General features: G+C 35.0%; 6 protein-coding genes and 1 long non-coding RNA gene across 11 annotated transcripts; 6 read left to right on the plus strand and 1 right to left on the minus strand.

Annotated features, from left to right (window-relative positions):
* The first annotated feature begins 366 nt into the window (after window positions 1-366).
* Window positions 367-2211, plus strand: LOC108859288 (rac-like GTP-binding protein ARAC3). The gene is made up of 7 exons (XM_018633177.2): window positions 367-624; window positions 1103-1190; window positions 1290-1399; window positions 1482-1545; window positions 1615-1679; window positions 1758-1823; window positions 1909-2211. Exons 1-7 carry the CDS (start codon window positions 529-531, stop codon window positions 2011-2013), a joined length of 594 nt encoding a protein of 197 aa, XP_018488679.1. The 5' UTR covers window positions 367-528; the 3' UTR covers window positions 2014-2211.
* Window positions 2212-2818: 607 nt separating this feature from the next.
* LOC108859567 (rac-like GTP-binding protein ARAC3) lies at window positions 2819-4285 on the plus strand. Of its 2 annotated transcripts, none has more exons than XM_018633476.2 (7): window positions 2819-3030; window positions 3230-3317; window positions 3417-3526; window positions 3600-3663; window positions 3740-3804; window positions 3875-3940; window positions 4006-4285. In XM_018633476.2, the coding sequence occupies exons 1-7, from the start codon at window positions 2875-2877 to the stop codon at window positions 4114-4116; spliced, it is 660 nt and encodes a 219-aa protein (XP_018488978.2). In that variant the 5' UTR covers window positions 2819-2874; the 3' UTR covers window positions 4117-4285. The 2 variants fall into 2 exon arrangements, with proteins under 2 accessions (XP_018488978.2, XP_018488979.1); XM_018633477.2 differs by having other exon boundaries at window positions 2867-3030; window positions 3262-3317.
* A 640-nt stretch (window positions 4286-4925) lies between these two features.
* On the plus strand, window positions 4926-5955 carry LOC108857689 (ubiquitin-conjugating enzyme E2 29). The gene is made up of 4 exons (XM_018631699.2): window positions 4926-5051; window positions 5161-5288; window positions 5429-5533; window positions 5643-5955. Exons 1-4 carry the CDS (start codon window positions 4982-4984, stop codon window positions 5784-5786), a joined length of 447 nt encoding a protein of 148 aa, XP_018487201.1. The 5' UTR covers window positions 4926-4981; the 3' UTR covers window positions 5787-5955.
* A 3091-nt stretch (window positions 5956-9046) lies between these two features.
* On the plus strand, window positions 9047-10577 carry LOC108856485 (basic leucine zipper 23). The gene is made up of 3 exons (XM_018630295.2): window positions 9047-9257; window positions 9371-10163; window positions 10267-10577. The coding sequence occupies exons 2-3, from the start codon at window positions 9437-9439 to the stop codon at window positions 10293-10295; spliced, it is 756 nt and encodes a 251-aa protein (XP_018485797.1). The 5' UTR covers window positions 9047-9257; window positions 9371-9436; the 3' UTR covers window positions 10296-10577.
* Window positions 10578-11985: 1408 nt separating this feature from the next.
* On the plus strand, window positions 11986-14389 carry LOC108862141 (heat shock 70 kDa protein 1). Its single transcript, XM_018636185.2, has 2 exons — window positions 11986-12278; window positions 12505-14389. The coding sequence occupies exons 1-2, from the start codon at window positions 12065-12067 to the stop codon at window positions 14241-14243; spliced, it is 1953 nt and encodes a 650-aa protein (XP_018491687.1). The 5' UTR covers window positions 11986-12064; the 3' UTR covers window positions 14244-14389.
* Window positions 14390-14525: 136 nt separating this feature from the next.
* On the minus strand, window positions 14526-17186 carry LOC130494490 (uncharacterized). 4 transcript variants are annotated; one of them, XR_001950970.2, is made up of 7 exons: window positions 16986-17185; window positions 16780-16892; window positions 16638-16680; window positions 16345-16408; window positions 15955-16028; window positions 15489-15554; window positions 14526-14738 (listed from the first exon to the last, which is right to left on the minus strand). It is a non-coding gene; the product is annotated as an uncharacterized LOC130494490 (long non-coding RNA). The 4 variants fall into 4 exon arrangements; XR_008946241.1 differs by lacking the exon at window positions 14526-14738 and having other exon boundaries at window positions 15418-15554; window positions 16638-16683; window positions 16986-17186; XR_008946240.1 differs by lacking the exon at window positions 14526-14738 and having other exon boundaries at window positions 15418-15554; window positions 16345-16383; window positions 16986-17183.
* Window positions 17187-20849: 3663 nt separating this feature from the next.
* Window positions 20850-23287, plus strand: LOC108857850 (UDP-glycosyltransferase 90A1). Its single transcript, XM_018631871.2, has 3 exons — window positions 20850-21802; window positions 22421-22756; window positions 22917-23287. The coding sequence occupies exons 1-3, from the start codon at window positions 20885-20887 to the stop codon at window positions 23088-23090; spliced, it is 1428 nt and encodes a 475-aa protein (XP_018487373.1). The 5' UTR covers window positions 20850-20884; the 3' UTR covers window positions 23091-23287.
* Window positions 23288-23563: the final 276 nt, after the last annotated feature.

Genomic DNA, 23563 nt, shown 5'->3' on the forward strand with positions numbered 1-23563 from the left:
TGATTCCTTCTTATCATTAGGACATAGCATAAGTTAATGTGGATATAGATTAGTTGTGGTGTGATAAGGTCGGATTCGTATTGGCACAACCGAGGAAGATGCAGCAAAGAACCCTTTTTTTGCGTGACGACTACTAAATACTAATGACTTGATGATAAATGAGTTGAAGCTCCATATCCGTTAAAACAAGCCGGAGATTCTTTGTATAGAGACAGAAGAAAGAACCGGTCAATAACATAATATAATCGCTGCACCAATTCAAGGATTAGCCTTTCGCTGCACAACTCATTATCCGCGATGAATATCTTTTATAAAAAATCACAACCAAGGCAAAAAATATTAAGTAAAAGAAATAGAACCAAAAAAAAAAGGTTAAGAAATGGAACAAGAAGTCAGAGAGTCGAAAAGTCTAGCAGAGACTTTTGAGTTTCTTCTGCTGTTCTTTTGTCTCCTAGCTACCTAAAGAGCATCCATCTCTCTCTCTCTCTGCCCAAATCAAAAGGAGGATTTAAAGTCAACGGCGAGAACATGAGTACTCCAAGGTTAAAGTGTGTCATCGTCGGTGACGGCGCCGTCGGCAAGACTTGTCTACTCATTTCCTACACTAGAAACACTTTCACCACCGTAAGTTCACTTTTTTTTTTCTGTGGTCCAGTTAAATCGTTGGGTAAAACAATATGCTGATCACTAAATTTGTTGTGTAGACCTAAAGTTTATATTTTTAATCCACAACTTCGTTTAACGGATCACTAGAAGGTTAGGAGGACATTTGTCTCTGCGTTGATACTTGAGTGATCTGTAGGATTGAGATTGTCTGCTTCATGACATAATCAATTGTTTTTTGGGATGTTTGTGATCTCTTTGGGTCTTACAGTTTTTGTCTGTGTCCGTAACATAATCAGGTTAAAATTATTAATCAGTTTTTTCTTTTTGCTGACTTTCAGCTTAAAACCAGAAAAGGAAAAGAAAAATTTTCCCTCCCCAATACACAAGCGAAAACAATAAATATTAACGCTAGTTCTATTTTCGTTTGTCCCTCTCACTTTATTTTTGCCCATTACCCTTTATGTAGATTCTGACTGATAGAATGTTGTGGTGACAGGATGATATGCCAACTGTTTTTGAATATGTCTGCGTCCATGTGATTGTCGATGGGAGCAGCATCAACTTGGAATTGGCGGACACTGCAGGTGAGTTATAGCTTTGAGATCTAATTTCTTTCTTCTTTTGTCTCCTTTTGTCTTTAAGCTTTTTCTGTGTTTATGTTCTGCCTTGATTAAACAACACAGGACAAGATGACTACAATAGACTAAGACCATTAAGCTATCCATGTACTGATGTCTTCTTGCTCGCATTCTCTCTTGTTGACAAAGCTAGCTATGAAAATGTTGCTAAGAAGGTTAATATCATTTATCAGTTCTTTGATATTTATCTAGACACTTTAACGCAATAAGTTTGATGTTTTGTTTATGATTTTGCAGTGGGTTCCTGAACTCAGGCATCATTCTCCTAATGTTCCCATCTTACTTGTTGGAACAAAGCTCGGTTGGTTATTTTTAACTTTTTTTTTCATCTGTTATTATTCTTCAAAAAGATTAATAGGTTCTCTTTTAGATGCTCGAGATGATAAGCAGTACTTTCTTGAGCACCCTGGAGCTGTGCCTATATCTACTGCTCAGGTAACTTTCCTCATCTTCTTCTCGCTGATCTTCTTTTTAAGGAAGTTTCTTCTTCTTAACTTCCTTTATTCATTATAGGGTGAAGAACTAAAGAGGCTGGTTGGAGCTTCTGCTTATATAGAATGCAGTTCAAAGACACAATTGGTATATACCTCAAATTCATCATAATTATCATTATTATTCTCTTTTAAAATCTTGCTGATGAGATATACCTTCTTCGTTCATACAGAACGTTAAAGCTGTCTTTGATGAGGCCATCAAAGTAGTTCTCAAGCCACCCAATAACTACAACAACAACATTAGTACAGCTCAGAAAGGCTGTTCCATACTGTGATTCGAGAAAAGAATAAACATGAATCAACAGTTAACTAATCATTGTTTCCGAGTGCCCATTTTCTCTCATTTCCGTTAAACAAGAATTTGTCATTTGTAGTCCTAAAAGCAGACATATCCGAACTCATTGGTCAAGTATTTAAACTTTGGGGTTGTATCTTTAAATTCTTCCCAAGTGTTTACATTTGCTTCGATTCCATTGGAGACTTTTCTTCTTAAGTGTTTACGCAGGCTCGGTGGTGTTGTAATAAGAGATAGCCTTCTCTTTCACACTACTTGCTTTGCAACGACTTCGATTCGCAAGTTGGTAAGCTCACTTTCATGGTCCAATGAACATGAACAAGAAGACAGACACCACAAAGGATACTGTATTAACGACTATTGATGTTAAAAATTCTTAACATGTCTCATTTAAAGACAATTCAGTAGATGGTACATTGCATCAGGCATGTAAAGACCATAAATGTCAAAAATGTCACGCTAAGTCGTATCTTTCAGAATCAGAACAAAAGAATGAATCTTTCTCCATTTTGCTTAAAGATATCAAATAGAAATCTGAGTGCAACCACTAAGAGAATCAACAATAGGTACGTTAATTTATAAGGTGATTTAAATTTCGGTATATGATATATTGTATAGGCTTATGAAATATTTCTAGTATAAAACATGGTGTTTTTAGGTTTCGAAATTCTATTATAAAAGAAAAGCGCACAAATGAGAAGTTGGTTAGTGGTTAAAATTCTTACTTATGAAATTTTCAGGATTGGGAGGTTAAATGATTAATCGAAAGTTTGGGGAATCGAAGGTGGAATTCAATAGTAGAGGGGTCTAAAGAAAAGTTAACACAAGAACAGATAGGAAAATGAAAAGGAACAAGAGTCTCAAATCAAAAGTAGGGTCTGAAGTCAACGGCGAAATGATGAGTGCTTCAAGATTTATAAAGTGTGTCACCTTCGGTGATGGCGCCATCGGCAAGACTTGTCTACTCATTTCCTATGCTAGCAACACTTTCCCCACCGTGAGTTCACTTTTGGGTAATCCCAAAACTTCGTTTTAGCGATCATTAGAAAGTTGGGAGGACATATGTCTCACTGATGTTACTTTGGTGATCTATAGGATTGAGATTGTCTGCTTCGTAACATAACATAATTGTTTCTTTGGGATGTTCGTAATTTTTTTATCGTATATTTTTTTTTTGTGGAATGTTGTGGTGACAGGATTATGTGCCAACCGTGTTTGATATTTACAGCGCCAATGTGATTGTCGATGGAAACTCCATCAACTTGGGAGTGTGGGACACTGCAGGCAAGTTATAGTCTTAACTTTGAAACGTTTTTTTTGTTCTCGAGTCTCTTTGTCTTTAAACTTTCTGTGTTAATGTTTTGCCTTGATGAAAAAATATAGGACAAGCTGACTATAATCGACTAAGACGACTGAACTATCATCTTCCTGATGTCTTCTTGCTCGCATTCTCTCTCGTCAGCAAAGCTAGCTTTGAAAATGTTGCTAAAAAGGTTAAATATTAATCATCAAATTCTTTGATATTATTATCTTAGTCATTTTGATAAGATATGTTTTTTTTGTCAGTGGATTCCTGAACTCAGACATTATGCTCCTAATGTTCCCATCTTCCTTGTTGGAACAAAGCTTGGTTAGTTCTGTTTTTATTTCACCTGTTATCAGTCAAAAGATAAAGAGAGTTCTGATTAGTGGATGATTTTTTCCAGATCTTCGAGATGATAAGGAGTACTTGCTTGAGAACCCTGGAGCTGTGCCTATATCTACTTCTCATGTAACTCTCCTCATCGTCGTTTTCTTTAAGTAAGTTTCTTCTTCTTATATGCTCCTTTTGTTCATTGTAGGGTGTTGAGCTAATGAAGCTTGTTGGTGCTTCTGCTTATATAGAGTGCAGTGCTAAGACACAACAGGTACCTACAAATTCAACATCATTTTATAGTTTATTGCTGACGAGAGAACTCGTTCAATTATACAGAACGTTAAAGCTGTCTTTGATGTGGCCATCAAAGTGGTTCTCCAGTTACACAAAAACAATAAGGAGACCAAGAAAAAGAGAAAATCTCAGAAGGGATGTTCTATATTGTGATTAGGAGAAGAAGAAACACGAATCAACAGTTGAATAATCCTTGTTTCCGAATGCACATACCCTTTTTCTTTTTATTAACACAGGAATCTGTTATTTGTAAAGAACTGAAATTTTAGAACAACTCATTGGTCAAGTACTGAAAATGTCAAGGTTGTATTCTTTGTTTCCATCCCATTAGAGATGGTTCTACCTAAGAGTTTGCGAAGGCTCGGTGGTGGTATTTCAAGAGATAGTCATAACTCGCAAGAAGAGACCAAGAGCCTTCACTTTCACACTACTTTTTTTATGTACACTGAAACAACTTTGATTTGCAAGTTGGTAAAAGTTCATTTTCCCGGTCCAATGAACATGAACGAGAAGACAAGAACAAAGAATATTGTAATAACGATTAATTCTTTATATTAATTCGTATTCTCAGATTCTTCCTGGAGAAATTTAATTTTGACTCATTTAAAGACCGTTCAATAGATATAGTACATTGCATCAAGCATACAAAGACCATTAACGTCAAGTAAGTCTTCTCTTTCAGAATCAGAACAAAACAATGATTCTTTCTCCATTACCTTTATGGGGCAAACGGGCAGCTATATTGCTTTAAACACTTAAAAATGGAAAATCTAAGACCATTAAAGAGAATCAGCAAGAGGCTTATGAACCACGCTTTAAAAACAGGCCACTCGTTCATACTAATGTATTATTTCTATTCCCTCTCGTGATTTTGGTAAATTATTTAAGATTTCTATTTTTTCTTATTTCCTTTTCGAATTTTATTTTTACTTTTTATGTTTTATTCTATATATAATGATTAGGTTAGTTGGTGAGACTCATCCAAGCAAGAGAGGTTTCCTTTGAATCAAACAACACGATGGCAACGAGACGGATATTGAGAGAGCTAAGGGAGTTGCAGAGAGACCCTCCTGTATCATGCAGTGCCGGTAAAGAGAAAAACTTTTCATCGTAGATATCTAATGCACGTAACATTATAAGCCATGCATCAAAGTAATGATCCAATAGGAGATTTGATTTTTTTTTTTTGATTTTCAGGTCCCATAGGAGAAGATATGTTTCACTGGCAAGCTACGATAATGGGTCCGATTGAAAGTCCATACACGGGTGGTGTTTTCCTTGTCGATATCAATTTCACTCAAGATTATCCTTTTAAACCTCCGAAGGTATGTAACTTCAACAACAAGCAACTCTATAGTCTCTTCCTTAGGGCTCAAAACAAAACCATCATGATTATATTGTTATTTTTTTGAAAAAAAAATCATGATTGGATTGTTGTTGTTGTGTTTTTGGTTGATGTTTTCAGGTTGTATTCAAAACCAAAGTCTTTCACCCAAACGTCAACAGCAATGGAAACATATGTTTGGACATTCTCAAAGACCAATGGAGCCCTGCCCTTACAATCTCCAAGGTTTGTTTGAAATCATTTAAATTAAATCTTTTTTCAAGATTATATACCAAGATCGATGTTTTTGGCTCCATTACATATATACCACAAGTTAACATATTTGGTATTGCAGGTGCTTCTTTCTGTGTGCTCTCTTCTTACAGACCCAAACCCTGACGATCCTCTGGTTCCAGAGATAGCTAACATATACAAAACCGATAGGGTCAGGTACGAAGCCACGGCTCAAAGCTGGACCCAGAAGTATGCGTCGCAATAAAACTCATGACTCCAAATTAACCCTTCTTCATTCTTTTGGAAAGTGTCTACAACTTGTCCTTTTTCTTCTTCTTTTGCGTTTGGTCTTTATTACAAAACAGTAAAGTGGAATATTATTGGCGGTCTCTATTTCTCCTTGCTTTGTTTTAAATTAATTAGTCTCATTACTATATTTGATATCGATCTTAATTCATGCCTTCTATCTTTTGTATTAGTTTATTGGCATTATTCAAGCTGTTTTGATTCTTTTGCTTGGTGGTTGAGCAATCTCATTCCTTTTGATAACAGGAATAATACATCAGAGCTCGTATGTGTATTGCATTATTCATGATAAGTTTATGCTGTTTCATATGTTTTTACACGTTCAGAAATTATTCCCTGTATTTAAAAAGTGTCACAAAAACTATATAATTAAGGGACCCTATAATTAAAAAGGATCTTTATCTTGGAAAGTTTTCCAAAGTGCCGAGATTAGTCCATAAAACCTAGAGCGGTGGTAAATGAAAGATTATAACTCAAATTAATATCATCAGCGATATTTTTTATTAGCAATATGAACAATCTTACGTGATATGTTCAATCAGTTTTATATGACAACACACTCGTGATTCACCATACTAACTAATTCCTAATTGTCCAAAAATACCCTACACAACAATTGTCTCTCACAAGACCACTCATACACCAAAATTATAAACATAGTCTTCTTGCGTGTTCTTTTCCTCTTATTATTTCGGTCTACCTAATTTCCATTAGATTCATTCTCTCTTTATACCTCCAAATCTTTTATTATTCTACGGAGATACAACCTTTTTTTTGTGCCACGTACGCCTTCTTCTCAAAATTCAAGTTTCCTCTTCTTACTTGTGCCACAAATAATGTACAAGAGACTCCACAATCCTCATGACAGTTTCCTTTTCATGGACAATACATGGGACTTGATCCACGACATCAAACTACATTCTTGGTGCATGGTAATGTTCCACTGATCATCTCAATCATCTACGACCTCTACCACTGATATCTCCTGAGCCTTACTTATCGGTTTCAGTGTTTTCTGAAACATTATATATCAAGATGATATTCTCGTTTCTCAGGAGCCAAGCTACTCAAATATGCATGCAATATCAACATTAATTTCTCAGGAAATGATCAATCTTCCTTCATTTGCGCATCTGAATGCACTTCCACGAATCTCTTCAGTCTCATCCTATGGTGACTTCTAAGTGTAGCATTAGTAAGCCAAGACATACCATCCTTACCTGAAACAATGGCATAAGAACTCCAACATCCGTGATGGTGTCAAGCACTGCTGGAGGAGCTTGAGTCTATTATGCAAATCAGGCTTGGAACTTTTGATTCCTGCCACAGAAGAAATGAATATACTAGGGGGCCTATGGGTTTTCTCAGTGAAGTTGAATTTTGATGGCACTTTAAACAAGCTCAAAGATCTCTTTGTGGCGAAGGGTTTAATCGAGAGGAAGGTGTTGATTTTTATGAAATATATAGTTCGGCGGTTCGCACTTGTACCATACGATTATAACAGTTTAGTTCAGAGTTAAGAAATGGGAGTAATCCTGGCCACGGCCCACCGTCCACAGAACATAGCAAAAAGTTAATGGGAAACAGAGTATATAGAATCAACGGAAAACTATCGAATAATATAATCTTCCATTAACCAGAAAACACAGATCAAGAACCTAGAATAAAATCTAATGGCTATTTTCGATAAAGCTACTTCTTTCACGATCGCTGGTTCACATCACACATGTTAATTTTTTATTTTTAAAGAAAAAAAAAGAAATGGGGGGAATATATAGTCGATGGTGACTGGTGATCTATTTATCTAGCTTTTGATGGAATAAAAATACAAGTTATTTTATGATGAAAAATCCGATGGTCTCTTTTTCAAAAAAAAAAATCCGATGGTCTGAAATTAACGATGAAAATTCTACAATGTTGTGCGTTTTCTTTTGTCGTGTCAGGAACTGTTGAGGCATAAAATTTAATTTCTGTGTGAACGTCTAGCAAGTTGTTTCAGGGAAAATCACTGACATATGGGTGAAAATGATTTCAGTGATTTGACCAATTGATTAGTGTTTTCAATCAATTTCAGTTCAGCTTTAAAGAATTTAAGAATATATCATGTAGAGCATCTTCAACCCATAACACTATTTTTGTGTCAAAACTACACTATTTTAGTGTAATTTTAGCACTAAAAAGAAGTTCTTCTCCAACCACAACACCAAACTTCACACCAAAAGTTATTTATAATATTATATGTATTTATCTTTTTATTTTTCATTTATTTATTTGTAAGTTTTATTAATAAAATAAATGAATAGCATTTTAGTGGAGTGAATAGTGTTTTAGTGTGTTGAATAGTGTCACACCAAATTTGGTGTGAAATTATAGTGTTGCACTAAAATGGTGTAATTTTTGCAGTCCCATTGGAGATGATTTTGGTGTAAAAACTACGCTAAAATAGTGTTTTACAGTTCCATTGGAGATGGCCTAAAGAATACAATTCTTTTTCTTTGACTAATGCTTATAAATATAATTAGTGTGATATGATTCTCAGATTCTGTGATAAATATTCATGTTGATTTTTATTATTAATTTGATTAACTAAATCATTTTAAATAGTTATTATATTTTTTAAAATTGTCATACAAAAGAATTGTGGTGAGAATCTTTTACAAACTCTTTGGTTATATAATGGAATGAAAAAGTGAAAACAAGACTAAAGAAAAACAGTATTGTTGGGTAAATTTTTTCGCTTCATTTGAGTTATGGAAATTTTTTATTTTATTTTATTATTTGTATTTTCATCTTTGAGTTAAATGGGTAAAAGTGATTTTCTACACTTATTATATCTTATTTGTTGAAATTAGAAAAAATCAGTTAAAAATGTTTTTTACTCTAATTGTACTAAACTATCTCTCAAATATAAATTTTCACTGTTAAAAACTCTAATTTCGAAATTTTGAAATTCTTTAGGAAAAAACTCTATATTTGAAATTATAGAGTTTATTCTTGTAACAAAAACATGGAGCTATTTGATGTCATTTCTCATTGTGTCTAAGTACGTGATTTTATGCTACTGAAATTCAACACATAATTTTTTTTTACTTCAGTATGAAATGTAAAATTTATTTATTCACCAACATATAGTTAAAAAAATACACTGTTGACTGTTATTATTATTCTTCTTTTTTTAAAAAAAGGAATCTCTGCAAATCGAAATCTCTTTTGGTACGTCCATGTCTTTCCGCCATGGAAATAAAGCCAACTGTTGCCATCAATGTCTCCTCTCTACCCTTTCCTTATCTGATTCTCCCCTCTTTCTCTCTTATTATAAAAAAAAAAACTCTCCTCCCCGATTCGCCGCCCATGTTTCTCAATTCCAAAATTAGGGTTCGTAGCGGCGATTCTCCTTCACTTCTTTGGTCTGACTTCTAGGGTTATAAAGGTACGAACTTTCTCCCAATTCACTATCACCCGATGATTAAAAATCGATAATCGGATCTTAAATCGCTCGAATTGTATCAGATAATTGACAATTCGTTGTGTGTGTCCCTCTAGGTCTTTACTTGATCGACAAAGCTCGAGTCTTGTTTTGATTTCAAGCACAAGTGTCCTGTAATAATAATGGACGACGGTGAGGTTGAGTTTCCACTTAGCAGCTCTTCGATAGATTCCTTCTTCGACGAGCTTCTCAGGGACTCTCACGCTTGTACCCACACTCACACCTGCAACCCTCCCGGACCAGAGAACACCCACACCCACACCCACACGTGTCTCCATGTCCACACCAAGATCCTCCCTGCTCAGACCCAAGACAAAGAAACCACCGACGACACCTCGGAGTCTTCGGGGAACAAGAGCAAGAAGAGGCCTCTCGGGAACAGAGAAGCGGTTAGAAAGTACCGAGAGAAGAAGAAGGCGAAAGCTGCTTCCTTGGAGGATGAGGTCACGAGGCTCAGGGCGGTGAATAGTCAGCTGATGAAGAGGTTGCAAGGTCAGGCCGCGTTGGAAGCTGAGGTCACGAGGCTCAAGTGTTTGCTTGTGGATATTAGAGGGAGGATTGAAGGAGAGATCGGTGCTTTCCCTTATCAGAAACCTGTGGTTCCGAACGCGCATTTCTCTTATACGATGCAGCCTTGCAATATGCCGTGCGGTGTTGACAACAACAGCTTGTACTGTCTTCAAGATGGGAACAGTGGAGAAGGTAGCTTGATGAATGAGCAAGGAGGGCTGGATGGTTGTGAGTTTGATCAGCTTCAGTGCTTTGCTGATCAGAATTTAGCTGGGTGTAGTAATGGAAATGGAACGTTCAGTGCCAATACATCGGGCGTTGCTACTAATAAGAGAAAAGGTGAGAGACTCTTAAGACGACCTTTAAGACCTTATGATCTCTTTACTTTTGCGTGGATTTAAGTTTATGAACGCATTGGTGTTTGGTCTTTGTTTTGCAACAGGTGGGACTTGTGCAGCTAAGGCAGTTTGAAGTATCATCACCACCAGTCATGTGGTGCTCTCTGTTTTCACAAGGCTATAGAGTTAAATTATCTTTCAATAAGTAATAGAGTTGAACTGCATCACCAGCTCTCCCTCTCATGCCCCTTCTGCTGTTTTCATTTTTTTTTTATTTTTCTTATGTAATTGCATTTCTTTGTTGAGCGCGTGGAAGCTAGAAGTAAGACTTGTTTATATTCAGTTCGAATTATGCCAGTGTTCTTCCCGATTGGTTTTATACTTTAATAGCTTCTCTCTTGAAGCTTTGATTGAAGATGTTGAATATTGCATTTGGAATTTTTTTTTTTTGAAATAACATTTGGAAAATTAAATATCTGGAACTTTAAGAGTTTTTCCTTGCTCTGCATAAATAAGTAAAAATTAAAATGCATGAGTCTTGAATCCTCTTGCTTACTATTCTCATGTTCAGTAGTAACACAGTAACTCAAAATTCACTTACAACTTAAGTAACGGAGAGACCAGATCATTTCATAATTTCATTACTGTTATGTATTTTATCCTTGTTTGATATCCTCATCGCAAGCAAAATCTGATATCTTAGCCTTGTGGCCTCCGTGAGAGAAGAGTAACTCTGGTGGACCATCTTCTGCAGCATCTAACTCTATCTCAAGCTGCTCATCTCCAACCCTGTAAAGCCTAATAAATAAAAAGAAACATTAGTTAACGTTGATCAATCTTTAGAATAAAATAGTCCATATTCAGAGTTCTTCTGCAAAGGAGGTGACTGTACACTGTTCAGGTCCCAGAACATCAGCCTTCTCTCTTCACCAGAAGATGCAAGCATTGTTTCAAACAAGGCAGTGCTACATTCAGCTTCCGTAGGTCAAACAAGTCAACCGTTGAATCTGAGGAAGCTGTGGCTAAAACCCATTCGTTGTAATGGATTGAAAGACAGATAGTTCACCTGATTTCACACAAGAAAGCTTGACATATGAATCCTCACTCATTATATATATGCATAGATTAGAAATGGTTCCTATCTATATCAACCGCTACTCAAAACATTCATCAAGCTCCCTACTCATCAATTTCAACAACCCGGATCTTAGCTAGTCAAAGGTAGACCCATCAACTGAATCTTCCAAGACGGTTGCAGGATCTACATCAGCTAGTACCAAATTAACACATTCAGATTTTGTATATTTCTCCACTCATGCAGAATCACAATTACTTGAAGGTAGTGCAGAACGATAAGGTTTTCACTTTTCTCTTAGCACCAACAATAAAAGCTTATGAATTCAAATCTTTAATCACTCGTAGTTTTCTTTTTTTTTTCTAAAACAAACTATATGACAGTATAATATCTTGTAACGGTAATTTTTATAAAATAAATATATTGTACTTTATAAAATCGTATACGAACAAAAATATGTTGACTAGTTCATACTTGAAACGGAAACAACCAGTATTTTCATATTATGCACCCACAACTAGCATATGCAAACCTTGGTGGCAAATACTAAGCCGACAAGGCTCCACCAATTGCGATTTTTCTATTTTGCAGAGTTTTAAAAATTGGAAAAAGGCTGACAAAAGGAAAAAAAAAAACAAAAAATGGAAAAATCATATTAACCGTCGGATCAATCGAACGGTCAAAAGAAAAAACCTAATACATTGTGGGAACACCCAAGTCTCGTGCTTATATAATAAACTCAAACCTAACAAGCTCTCTCTCTCCCCACACCACAAGCTCCTTAAAGTTCCTCATCGCCGCCACAAAAGCTTTCTTCACATCACACAATGGCGGGTAAAGGAGAAGGTCCAGCTATCGGAATCGATCTCGGCACAACCTACTCTTGCGTCGGAGTATGGCAACACGACCGCGTTGAGATCATCGCTAATGATCAAGGTAACAGAACCACTCCCTCTTACGTCGCCTTCACCGACTCCGAGAGGTTGATTGGTGATGCCGCCAAGAACCAGGTCGCCATGAACCCCATCAACACTGTCTTCGGTATGTTAAATCTCATCTCTCTGCTTGATTACGAAAGTTGCCATCTTTAGGGTTTTGCAGGAATACGAAAGTTTCGATCTTTAGGGTTTTACAAGGATCTTAATTTGATTGTGATTTTTAGGGTTTATAGGACGATCTTAGTGACTTCGATTTAATGTACTTAATAGTGGTTTCGATTTACCTTTGAATGATTGAGTAAAGTCTGTTTTTTTTTTAATCTTTACAGATGCAAAGAGATTGATTGGTCGGAGATTCAGTGACGCATCTGTCCAAAGCGACATGAAGCTATGGCCTTTCAAGATCATCCCTGGCCCTGCAGACAAACCAATGATTGTCGTCTCATACAAAGGAGAAGAGAAACAGTTCGCCGCCGAGGAGATCTCTTCCATGGTTCTCATCAAGATGCGTGAGATTGCTGAAGCTTACCTTGGTGTCACCATCAAGAACGCTGTCGTCACTGTCCCAGCTTACTTCAACGACTCTCAGCGTCAAGCTACAAAGGACGCTGGTGTCATCGCCGGTCTGAATGTGATGCGTATCATCAACGAGCCGACTGCTGCGGCCATTGCTTATGGTCTTGATAAGAAGGCGACCAGTGTTGGGGAGAAGAATGTTTTGATCTTTGATCTTGGTGGCGGTACTTTTGATGTTTCTCTTCTTACTATTGAAGAAGGTATCTTTGAGGTCAAGGCTACTGCTGGAGACACTCATCTTGGTGGTGAAGACTTTGACAACAGAATGGTTAACCACTTTGTTCAAGAGTTCAAGAGGAAGAGCAAGAAGGATATTAGCGGTAACCCCAGAGCTTTGAGGAGGTTGAGGACGGCCTGCGAGAGAGCGAAGAGGACTCTTTCTTCCACTGCTCAGACCACCATCGAGATTGACTCTCTCTTTGAGGGGATTGATTTCTATTCTGCACTCACACGTGCTAGGTTCGAGGAGCTCAACATGGATCTTTTCAGGAAGTGTATGGAGCCCGTGGAGAAGTGTCTGCGTGATGCCAAGATGGACAAGAGCACTGTCCACGATGTTGTCCTCGTCGGTGGTTCCACACGTATCCCCAAAGTTCAACAGCTTCTCCAAGATTTCTTCAATGGGAAAGAGCTGTGCAAGTCCATTAACCCTGACGAGGCTGTGGCTTATGGAGCAGCTGTTCAAGGTGCTATTCTAAGCGGTGAAGGTAATGAGAAGGTGCAAGACCTTCTTCTGTTGGACGTGACTCCTCTGTCTCTGGGTCTCGAAACCGCTGGTGGAGTCATGACCACCTTGATCCAGAGGAACACTACGATCCCAACCAAGAAGGAACAGGTCTTCTCTACTTACTCAGACAACCAGCCTGGTGTGTTGATCCAAGTCTACGAAGGTGAGAGAGCCAGAACCAAAGACAATAACCTCCTCGGAAAGTTTGAGCTCTCTGGCATCCCTCCTGCTCCACGTGGTGTCCCTCAGATCACTGTCTGTTTCGACATTGATGCTAATGGAATCCTCAATGTCTCTGCCGAGGACAAGACCACAGGTCAAAAGAACAAGATCACGATCACCAACGACAAGGGTCGCTTGTCTAAAGACGAGATAGAGAAGATGGTTCAAGAGGCTGAGAAGTACAAGTCTGAGGATGAGGAGCACAAGAAGAAGGTTGAAGCCAAGAACGCACTTGAGAACTATGCTTACAACATGAGAAACACGATCCGTGATGAAAAGATAGGCGAGAAGCTTCCTGCTGCAGACAAGAAGAAGATTGAGGATTCGGTTGAGGAGGCAATCCAGTGGCTTGATGGCAACCAGACTGCTGAAGCAGACGAGTTTGAAGACAAGATGAAAGAGTTGGAGAGTGTCTGCAATCCTATCATAGCTAAGATGTATCAAGGAGCTGGTGGTGATGCAGGTGGCCCCTCTGGAATGGATGACGATGAAGCTCCTCCTTCTACCGGAGGTGCTGGTCCCAAGATTGAGGAAGTCGACTAAGCTGGTGCATTCTTTTGCTTTGATGGTCTGAATTTTCAGTCTTGTTGGGTTTTATGTTCTGTTTTATTTTTGAGCTATGTACTACTCTCTCTATTATCTTGTGGACCTTTTTTCTTTATTTAGTGTCATCACTCTGTTTTTATGGATTCCAGTTTCTTGGCTTTTGCTGATGTGGTTTCATAGAAACAGAGCATGGAACACGATTAGAGCTGTGTATCACCACATATCTTTGCATTTATGTCTTGAGGTGATTCGAGATGATCAAGTGTGTAACACCTAAACTCATCAAAATGCAGAGTAAAACAGGAACAACATTCGATATGATGTACAGTATCATCTCCTTTTTTACATCTCCTTCTGGACTTACTCGCACCAGTATCCATAGAATGTAAACTTGATTGCTCTTGCTAGAGGAACTTCCTTTTTAATGGTCACACGCGATCTCAATATCTACGTCTGAAAAAATGGATCGCGAAACCACAAGACATCGGCATCCTAAAACCAAATGAGAATAACATTAAGCATGTCATAAATAATAGGAATATTTTTAAGAAGTAAAGAATATTGAAGTTACAAAAAAAAAAAGTAAAGAATATTGTGACAATTATAATCATAAAATTGTGATTTCTAGTTTTATTTATTAAATTTTCTTGTGAGACGAAAAAGATTTGGAGCTTTTAACGGTTGTGGTAGAGCTAAAACTTTCTAAAATCGACAAGTATACTATTAAGAATACTTTTAGGAAGTAAGGAATATTCTAACAATCTAATTATTTAATTGTTTTTGATAATATTTTCTATATATTTTGTGGAATTTATGAAGTTTCTGAGTATTTTTTTACCAAAACGTACGTCATTTTAGGAATCATTGGTACTAAATAAAGTTATAGATAAAAATCTATTTACTTCCAAGCTTAAAACATATGATATCTAGTATATATGGTTTAAACACGATATCTAGTATCTATATTATTAAAGTTGTAGTACAAAATGGAGATGTTTGGATACAAGGATATGATTCTTAATGAAATGTGTTTGGACATAAGGATACCAAACTCGAAATCATTATTTTTAATTAGTTATCGGTTAACTTATCCCGTTTGTGCTCTAACCAACTTGTAGAAGTAACCGAACAATTAAATACAAACTGATTACTCGCTTGATTCCTAAAAATATCATAAAAATCTAAAGTGTTTGAATTAACAAGCTATAATCTCGGTTGCAATCTGATACAAAATATTACTACCTTAACTTTTTGAGGTCAACTTCCTTCCCACGTCTTTTTCTTCTCCAAGCCTCCATAAATAGTTATCTAAATCAGCGCACACAAATATAACAAAAAAGATATTACGATCTAAAATATTTTTAAAAGATATGATATCCTATAAATGTTTCAGCTGAGAGAATATCCGCACAATATCATAACACACAATAGGTTTGAATAACCTAGATTATTCACCTCTCTATATATACCGACAGTAGAGGAACCTAACATCCATTGACAACTCCCAAAACAAACATGACTATCCAAAGAAAGATGGTTTTCATCAACGATCTCAACCCTTATAAAGACGAATGGCGAGTTCATGTCAAAGCTCTTCATGCATCATTGAATCATGTAAAGATCTTGGCAGTATGGTGTAGAAAATAGCATAACCTATTTACTAATCCTACATGTTTCTACTTTTCTTTCTTCTAAACAAATAACTAACCGTGTTTTGCTCCTCTTTGATGGCCAGTGCATTGTCTAAATTTTGTTCAGCTGACGTCTTTTTGTTCTCCAAAACTTCAATTAATCAAGCAGACCAAAGAAAACAGTCTCATTATTTCCATTAGATAAGAGAAATATATTGATTAAGAAGAGAGGTATTTCTAAAAAACAAATACAACTCACAATGCTAGCAGTAGTGTATCTCAAAACTAAATAATATTCATGTAATCTAACATTAAAAACGTTTCAGCAAGTGATACTTATCAACAATTCATTCTTTTTGCTCTTTCTTATTAATTCTGGATTACAGAAACCATAACATAGTTTTCTTTATAGTCTGAAATCATATTTTTTGAGGATATAAAATAAAAATTTGAAAAGAACAACTCACCTCCTCGAGCATGTCTTTATTGATGAGTGCCTGCACTCACTAAGTAAGAAATAGAGAGATTTCTCTATTACATCAGAAACAGAAACATATATTTGTAAATCTTTAGCATCAATAAAGTTTATTGCTTAACCTACAACTATCTATATTACATCTTATATGAACATAAAAGATTATATGAACATTATACATCAGAAACAGAAACAATCTCATTGTCAATCTTTAGCATCAATAAAGTTTGGTTATCCATATATGCAAGTATATAAACTGAATATATATAATGCTCTGTCTAATACCTGTCTACTCCTGCCGTGACTTTGTTTTTTCTGATTCTTCTTTCTGCTAAATCAATATCAGAAACACATATAAAAAATCGATAGAAGAAGTACCATCAGTGAGGACAATTAACTAAAAGAGGAGTTTATTGTGATTGATTACCGAACAGTATATCAAATCGAACTTCAATTGATTCATTACATGGAATCGAACCTATATCTGCTTTAACTAAGCCGCATTCCCACTGTCTGATTTCATCTTTTGGTCAGAGGAAACTTGATCCATCATATGCAAATAAGAAAAACAACTTCAATCGATTAAAATAACTTAATCGTATGAATTAAAATAAACTCGGATAAAAAACTAACCTTGATCACAGAAGAGACTGCAGAAGTAGAGATCCAACTGATTTCTTATATCTTCTTCCATAGATATATTTCTCCAGTTTCCTCGATCGATTGACATGAAATAGTGTTCGGCGAAGAGGAAAAAATATCTGAGAATTAGAAGTCCATCGAAAAAGAAAAGTCGTTTCATTACCTTTCTGTTTTTTTTCCCGGAAAAAAAAAATATTGGGCTAACAGTATTAAGATATAGATAAATCCAATATACTATGACAACCTATATGGGCCAGCTTTAATATAAAAACCCAATTTAATGACCTAAAATATATTTTGTTTTTCTCAACACCTAAATTTATTATAAATTTATAATAAATCAAAACTTAAAAATTTAATTCATATTACAAAAAATTATATTGAACTATATCAATTTTTAATTCAAATATAAACACATTTAAAAAAAAACATATTTACTAAAACATTTTCAAATGACCATTAAAAATATAAATATATATAAGATAAAATACAGTAGAAAGGCCAATTTATATTTAAAAAATATATATATTTTCATATTTTACATTAACTTTTTCAAAATATAGATATATGTAGTTAATAATATGATAGTATGTATACATTATTATTAATTATACGATGACACATATATGATATATAATAGTGACATGAAAAACATAAATACAAAAAAATATTGACATGTAAAACATAAAGACATTATATATAATATAGTAACAATAAAAGAGGATCATTCTGAAGAATCTATTTATACAAGGCTGTTACACTTTTTCATTTGGTTTTTCGGATCCTAAACATTTGGACATAACTACGAATTTTAAAATTTCTGATTTAGATTCAGGTCGATTTTCGGGGTCCATGTCCATAATTCAAATACCTATAAATGACCTATAATTTCTGGATATATAAATAGTCCAAATTGGTTTGAGTTTTTTAAGACTCGAAAAAGATTCGAAGTACACGGAAACCTAAAAATAATAAAACCCAAAATTCAAAAATACAAATAATACCTACAAATATTTAAATTTACAAAAAAACAAAAGATTATTATAAATATGACCTAAAGAACCTAAATACCTACAAACATTTTCTCATACCCAAAACATTTTTTAAAAAAATATTCATAATACCGAAAACATATTCAAAATACCGACTACATATGTGAAATATCTAAATATACATAATATACACAAAACATTTAAGGTACTTTGAATACCCGATTGGGTTTTGGGTAGGATCCCCAATCGAATAGAGACTGCGGGTCGAAGAAAATATCAAATTTGAACTTTGCCTAGACCCAGACCCAAACAATAGATATATTTCCGGATCGATTTTGGTTTGGTTTACGGATTCGGTAAAAATTCAAGGCCTAAAAATGTTATATAAGAGTGTATATAAAAAATTATATAAATTAATTCTTAACTTATATAATTTTAAAAAAGACTCTTCTTCGATTAATGACTTTGTGACATAATATTATACACAATTCCAAAATACTAATTCACAAACTTTGTTTATGATCCAAAGAAAAACCCGCGCTTTCGAAGCGCGGGTCAAAATCTAGTATTTACTTAAAACATATGATATCTAGTATATTTACTTCCAACCACCAATTCAATGAAACATTAACACAAAACGAAACCACACATTCAATGAAATACTAACATAATCTACGAAAGGCCAACTACCATTATAAATGGTGTTAGATTTTTCACGCAATTGTTTTTGGTATGAGAACAATAACCAACAACTTTATTATTTTATTGTACATTACAGATGCAATAAACTTAAAATTATGGTTTATATAGTGTGATCATATCGAAAATTGTAATATATAGGTAGAAGACAAAACTGATTTGTTTGATAAATATGGTAATGTTGCATTGAAAAGTTTAACGAGGTACCTACATATCAGACATGTTATATTTAATAGAAAATGTTTAACCGGTTTGATAATTATTAGGCTTTATGATTTGTTCTATTGTCAGTTGCAAACTCTTGTAATTATTTAAGAAAAATTAGAGTTAAGTTCTAATTGTATTTTTGTTTTAAAAAACTAGATACAAAATTTAAACAACAAAATTTAATATTTATACAATACATACACTAAAATATAAATTATATATTCAAAAATTTATGATAATATCAAAGTTTATAAAATGAAAAAGATACTCACACGAATGTACGGGTTAGACTCTAATTTAGATTAAATAAGTAACAACGGTATCAGAGGAAGACCTTACTTGTGATATTCACCGGTTGAGAAGTTTCTGCATTTTGCCAAAAAGAGAAGTTTCTGCATTTAAAATAATCAAAAAAAGTTTGGACTCATGCTTCTCGAAAAGAAGCGATTATCAAGAAATTTAGCAGAATCCAATTTAACTAGTGAAGTAACGTTAGTATTTTATGTCGACGAAACGAGCCAACATGACACACAGAAGTAAGCTTCTAGAAAAGAAGTGATCATCTAGAAAATAACGAAAGATTAAAAACGAAAAAGACAAATGTTCAAAAAAGGAAAAAAGGCGACAGAGACAAGAAACAATTATTTAAGAGCCCTTATTAAAATAGAAAATGAACAGTGAAAAACTAACGGAGAAGCATTGCCTAGAACAACATTGTCACGGCAAGAGGGGTTGGCTACTGTCGCTTTCGCTTTAGTGGAAAAGTGGGCCGAAATGATACGCCATTGTATCGTTTCTGTGTCAATTGCATCATATGGACCTAAACATTGGTTTCTAGAAGAACTTTAGAGTATCTATATACTTTGATTCCGTGAGTTACTGAAATACATCAACAATCGAAGAAATCTCTATCATATCTCAAATTATTTCTCATCCATATTCAAACAAAATATATATTAGTTGTATATTTAAACTAGTGATGTAATTTTAAAAATCAATAGTTCTGTTAATATATGGTTTTTAAATGATATACCTTAAATTTTTTGATAATATATGGGCTTTAAATGATAAACCTTTAATTTTTTTGAAATATAATTAAAAATTTAAAGTGTTATAGTCTAATTTATCAATCTGTTTCTAAGAAAATTAAGAACTCTAAAATCATAACTATATCAAACATTTCTTGTTTTTTTTCTTAATTATATATGAGAGGTGTCATCTATTGGAATATCTGTCTCAGCAGAGAAACTATTTGGTGCACAATCAAATATCTGTCTCAGCAGTGTTCTATGGCATTGATAAAGAGCTACCGGAACATCATCTCAGCAAGGAGGTGTAGAAAACATTTTGATTCTCTTATGGTCGTATGGTTAAAATAATGTGTTTTCTTTTATGTTCAATATATGATCCATCTTGTTTTTGGTTTCTTTTTTTTGCCAAGATAACTCGAACTAAAGATCTTTTTGTAAAATCTTATATTCAGTCAGAAAGAAACTTCTATTCATTTATGATATTTATAGTTTAATTAGTAAAAAAAAATATATAAGAGGTGTCCATGGTGAAATCCTACTACTCCTATAGTCCTATTCATGTGATTGGCTACATATAAATTTAATTGTTTTACGTGAGAGTTAAACAAAAATAGTTGACCTTCGTATATTTTTTTAAATTGATATTTTATATAACATTGTCTCTAAGTGTTAGTCAAAAAGAAAAAAAAAACATTGTCTCTAAGTGTGATGATATTTTTCGTACACAGCCCGGCCAGAAGTCAGAAGCACATGGCTTGGCAATTGGCATAGAAGTTGTGTCACATCTGCGTATACATTTTTTTCTTTAACATGTAAATAGATTAGTTGTTATCAATGCTCTAACTCTATATTAATTACATCATTAAACAATATCAGTAACTACTAATTTATCCAAAACATTCATGTCACTTCCTATATATAAGCATGCGAACACAACGTAAGAAACATAAGAGATAACAAAATGGCAGTGTCATCATCAAATCATGTGGTTCTCTTTCCTTACATGTCCAAGGGCCACACAATCCCTCTCCTCCAGTTCGCCCGTCTCCTCCTCCGTCACCGCCGCAAACAATCAACCATCTCCCTCACAGTCACTGTCTTCACCACTCCTAAGAACCAACCTTTCGTCTCCGACTTCCTCTCCGACACGCCGGTGATCAATGTCATCTCTCTCCCTTTCCCGGAAAATATCTCCGGCATCCCTCCCGGTGTCGAGAGCACCGACAAGCTCCCTTCCATGTCACTCTATGTGCCCTTCACGCGCGCCACAAAGCTTCTCCAACCTTTGTTCGAAGAATCACTCAAAAATCTTCCACAAGTTTCCTTCATGGTCTCGGATGGATTCCTCTGGTGGACATCGGAATCTGCAGCTAAGTTCAAGATTCCAAGATTGGTCTTCTTCGGCATGAACTCTTATGCCTCTGCTGTCTCCATCTCTGCGTTCAAACATAAACTCTTTACCGAACCGGACACTGAATCTGATACAGAACCGGTCACTGTACCGGACTTTCCATGGATTCAGGTTAAGAAGTGCGAGCTCAACCTTGATACTCAACCGGGTCCAGCCGCCGAACTACTCATGGACCAAATTATGTCGACAACTACTAGTCATGGGTTTCTAGTAAATAGCTTCTACGAGCTTGAGACAACATTTGTTGATTACAACAACAACAACTCCGAAAGCCCAAAGTCGTGGTGTATTGGGCCATTGTGTTTCACTGATCCACCTAAACCGAAGCGTGCTAAACCGGATTGGATTCATTGGTTGGACCAGAAAGCAGAGGAAGGACGTCCAGTCTTGTACGTGGCATTTGGAACACAGGCAGAGATATCAAACAAGCAACTCAAGGAACTAGCTTTAGGCTTAGAAGATTCCAAGGTACGTACACATGCTATAGACCGTGATGCAATCCAAATACAACAGTTACAAAAATATTATATAGAAATGCTTTTGATTGAGGAGGCTTTGGTGACATACACACATGTATTATGTAGATTAGGCGTTAATAGTTTAAGTAGACGTAAGACTTTTATCGACTGAATTCCATGACTTTAATTTATAGTGTGGCTGCAAGTTGGCCTTAAGTTTATAAAAGCAAAACTCGATCGATTGATACAAAACATCGCACTATATTATACGTGTTTTGATTGTGTTAGGTACTTTTTTTTGTGTGGATCACAATAGATGACGTGAGACATAAAATCTGTAAATAAATAATTGATGCCATGCAATGTCTACAAAATACAAGTTTGCCTATTAAACCATTAAAGTAGACTTGTAGGCTTTGCGTCGACCTAATTCCAAATTAATAACATGCGTTATGCAATACGAATGGTGATGTGTATCTGTATTAATAAAAGCCAGTAATTAAACTATACTATATCATATTTTATGTTAGTTTAAATACTGACTATTCAAGTAAGGTTTTAAGTGTAATATATGATTATATGTTGAATTACTAATTTATTATGTATTTCATGGTTTATGATTTTCAAGGTAAATTTTTTATGGGTCACAAGAAAAGACGTGGAAGAGATTATTGGAGAAGGATTCAAAGATAGAATAAGAAAGACTGGGATGATAGTGAGAGATTGGGTGGACCAGTGGGAGATATTGTCACATGAAAGTGTCAAAGGTTTCTTGAGCCATTGTGGATGGAATTCAGCACTAGAGAGTATATGCGTTGGGGTCCTGTTGTTGGCTTGGCCGATGATGGCTGAGCAACCACTGAATGCGAAAATGGTAGTGGAAGAGATAAAGGTTGGACTAAGAGTTGAGACCCAATATGGTAGTGTGCGAGGATTCGTAACAAAAGAGGAACTAAGCCAAAAGGTATCTAGATGATGATTGCATAAATGCTTATTTTGATTTTATTTTATTCATAGATCTAACAAGTTACAACATAAATTATTAAATATTAATCATGTTTTGTCTTTTAAGACAATTATATGTCTTTTTTTTGTTTTTTTATGTCATTACTTTTATTTTACAGGTTCAAGAACTAATGGAAGGAGAAAAAGGGAAAACAGCAAGAAAGAATGTAAAAGAATACTCAAAAATGGCAAAAGCAGCGTTGATCCAAGAGACTGGTTCATCTTGGAAGAACTTAAATTTGCTTCTTGAAAAGTTATGTAAGAGTGGAGAGACAAGCGAGGGCAATAACTAGCAAGTATGAAGACTGAGGACTGGTTAACTTGATTAACCAGTTTAGAGCGGTTGGTATAATCAAATCAATATATCCAAAATATATGTTTATGATTTGTTTTGGTTTACTAGAACCTTTTCATTTTACCTGGAGACATCAGGAAAATGTGTACCAAAAGCCAAAATTTGTTTAAGCGAGAAAAGAAGATTGGCGACCTACTCTAAGTAGAAAAACTTGTTTAATGAAATCCAATTTAGTCAATTTAAACAAAAACTGAAAGGAATATTTAAAACTTGCTGATCAGTTTCTGCCGAAAAGAATGCCTTATGTTAAGTCATAAGGTTATTAGCAATGATTGGTCCTGAGCCTAAGGAAAAAATAAGATGTAGTCCAAACTCCTTTCAATTAAAAAAGAACTATAACTCTAATCTACTAATCATTTAAAAATCAATGAGCATTTCTGTTACATTTCTTTTTATCCCAACAAGTCTTAT

The sequence above is a fragment of the Raphanus sativus genome, chromosome 5, assembly GCF_000801105.2.
Source record: "Raphanus sativus cultivar WK10039 chromosome 5, ASM80110v3, whole genome shotgun sequence".
Lineage (NCBI taxonomy): Eukaryota > Viridiplantae > Streptophyta > Magnoliopsida > Brassicales > Brassicaceae > Raphanus > Raphanus sativus.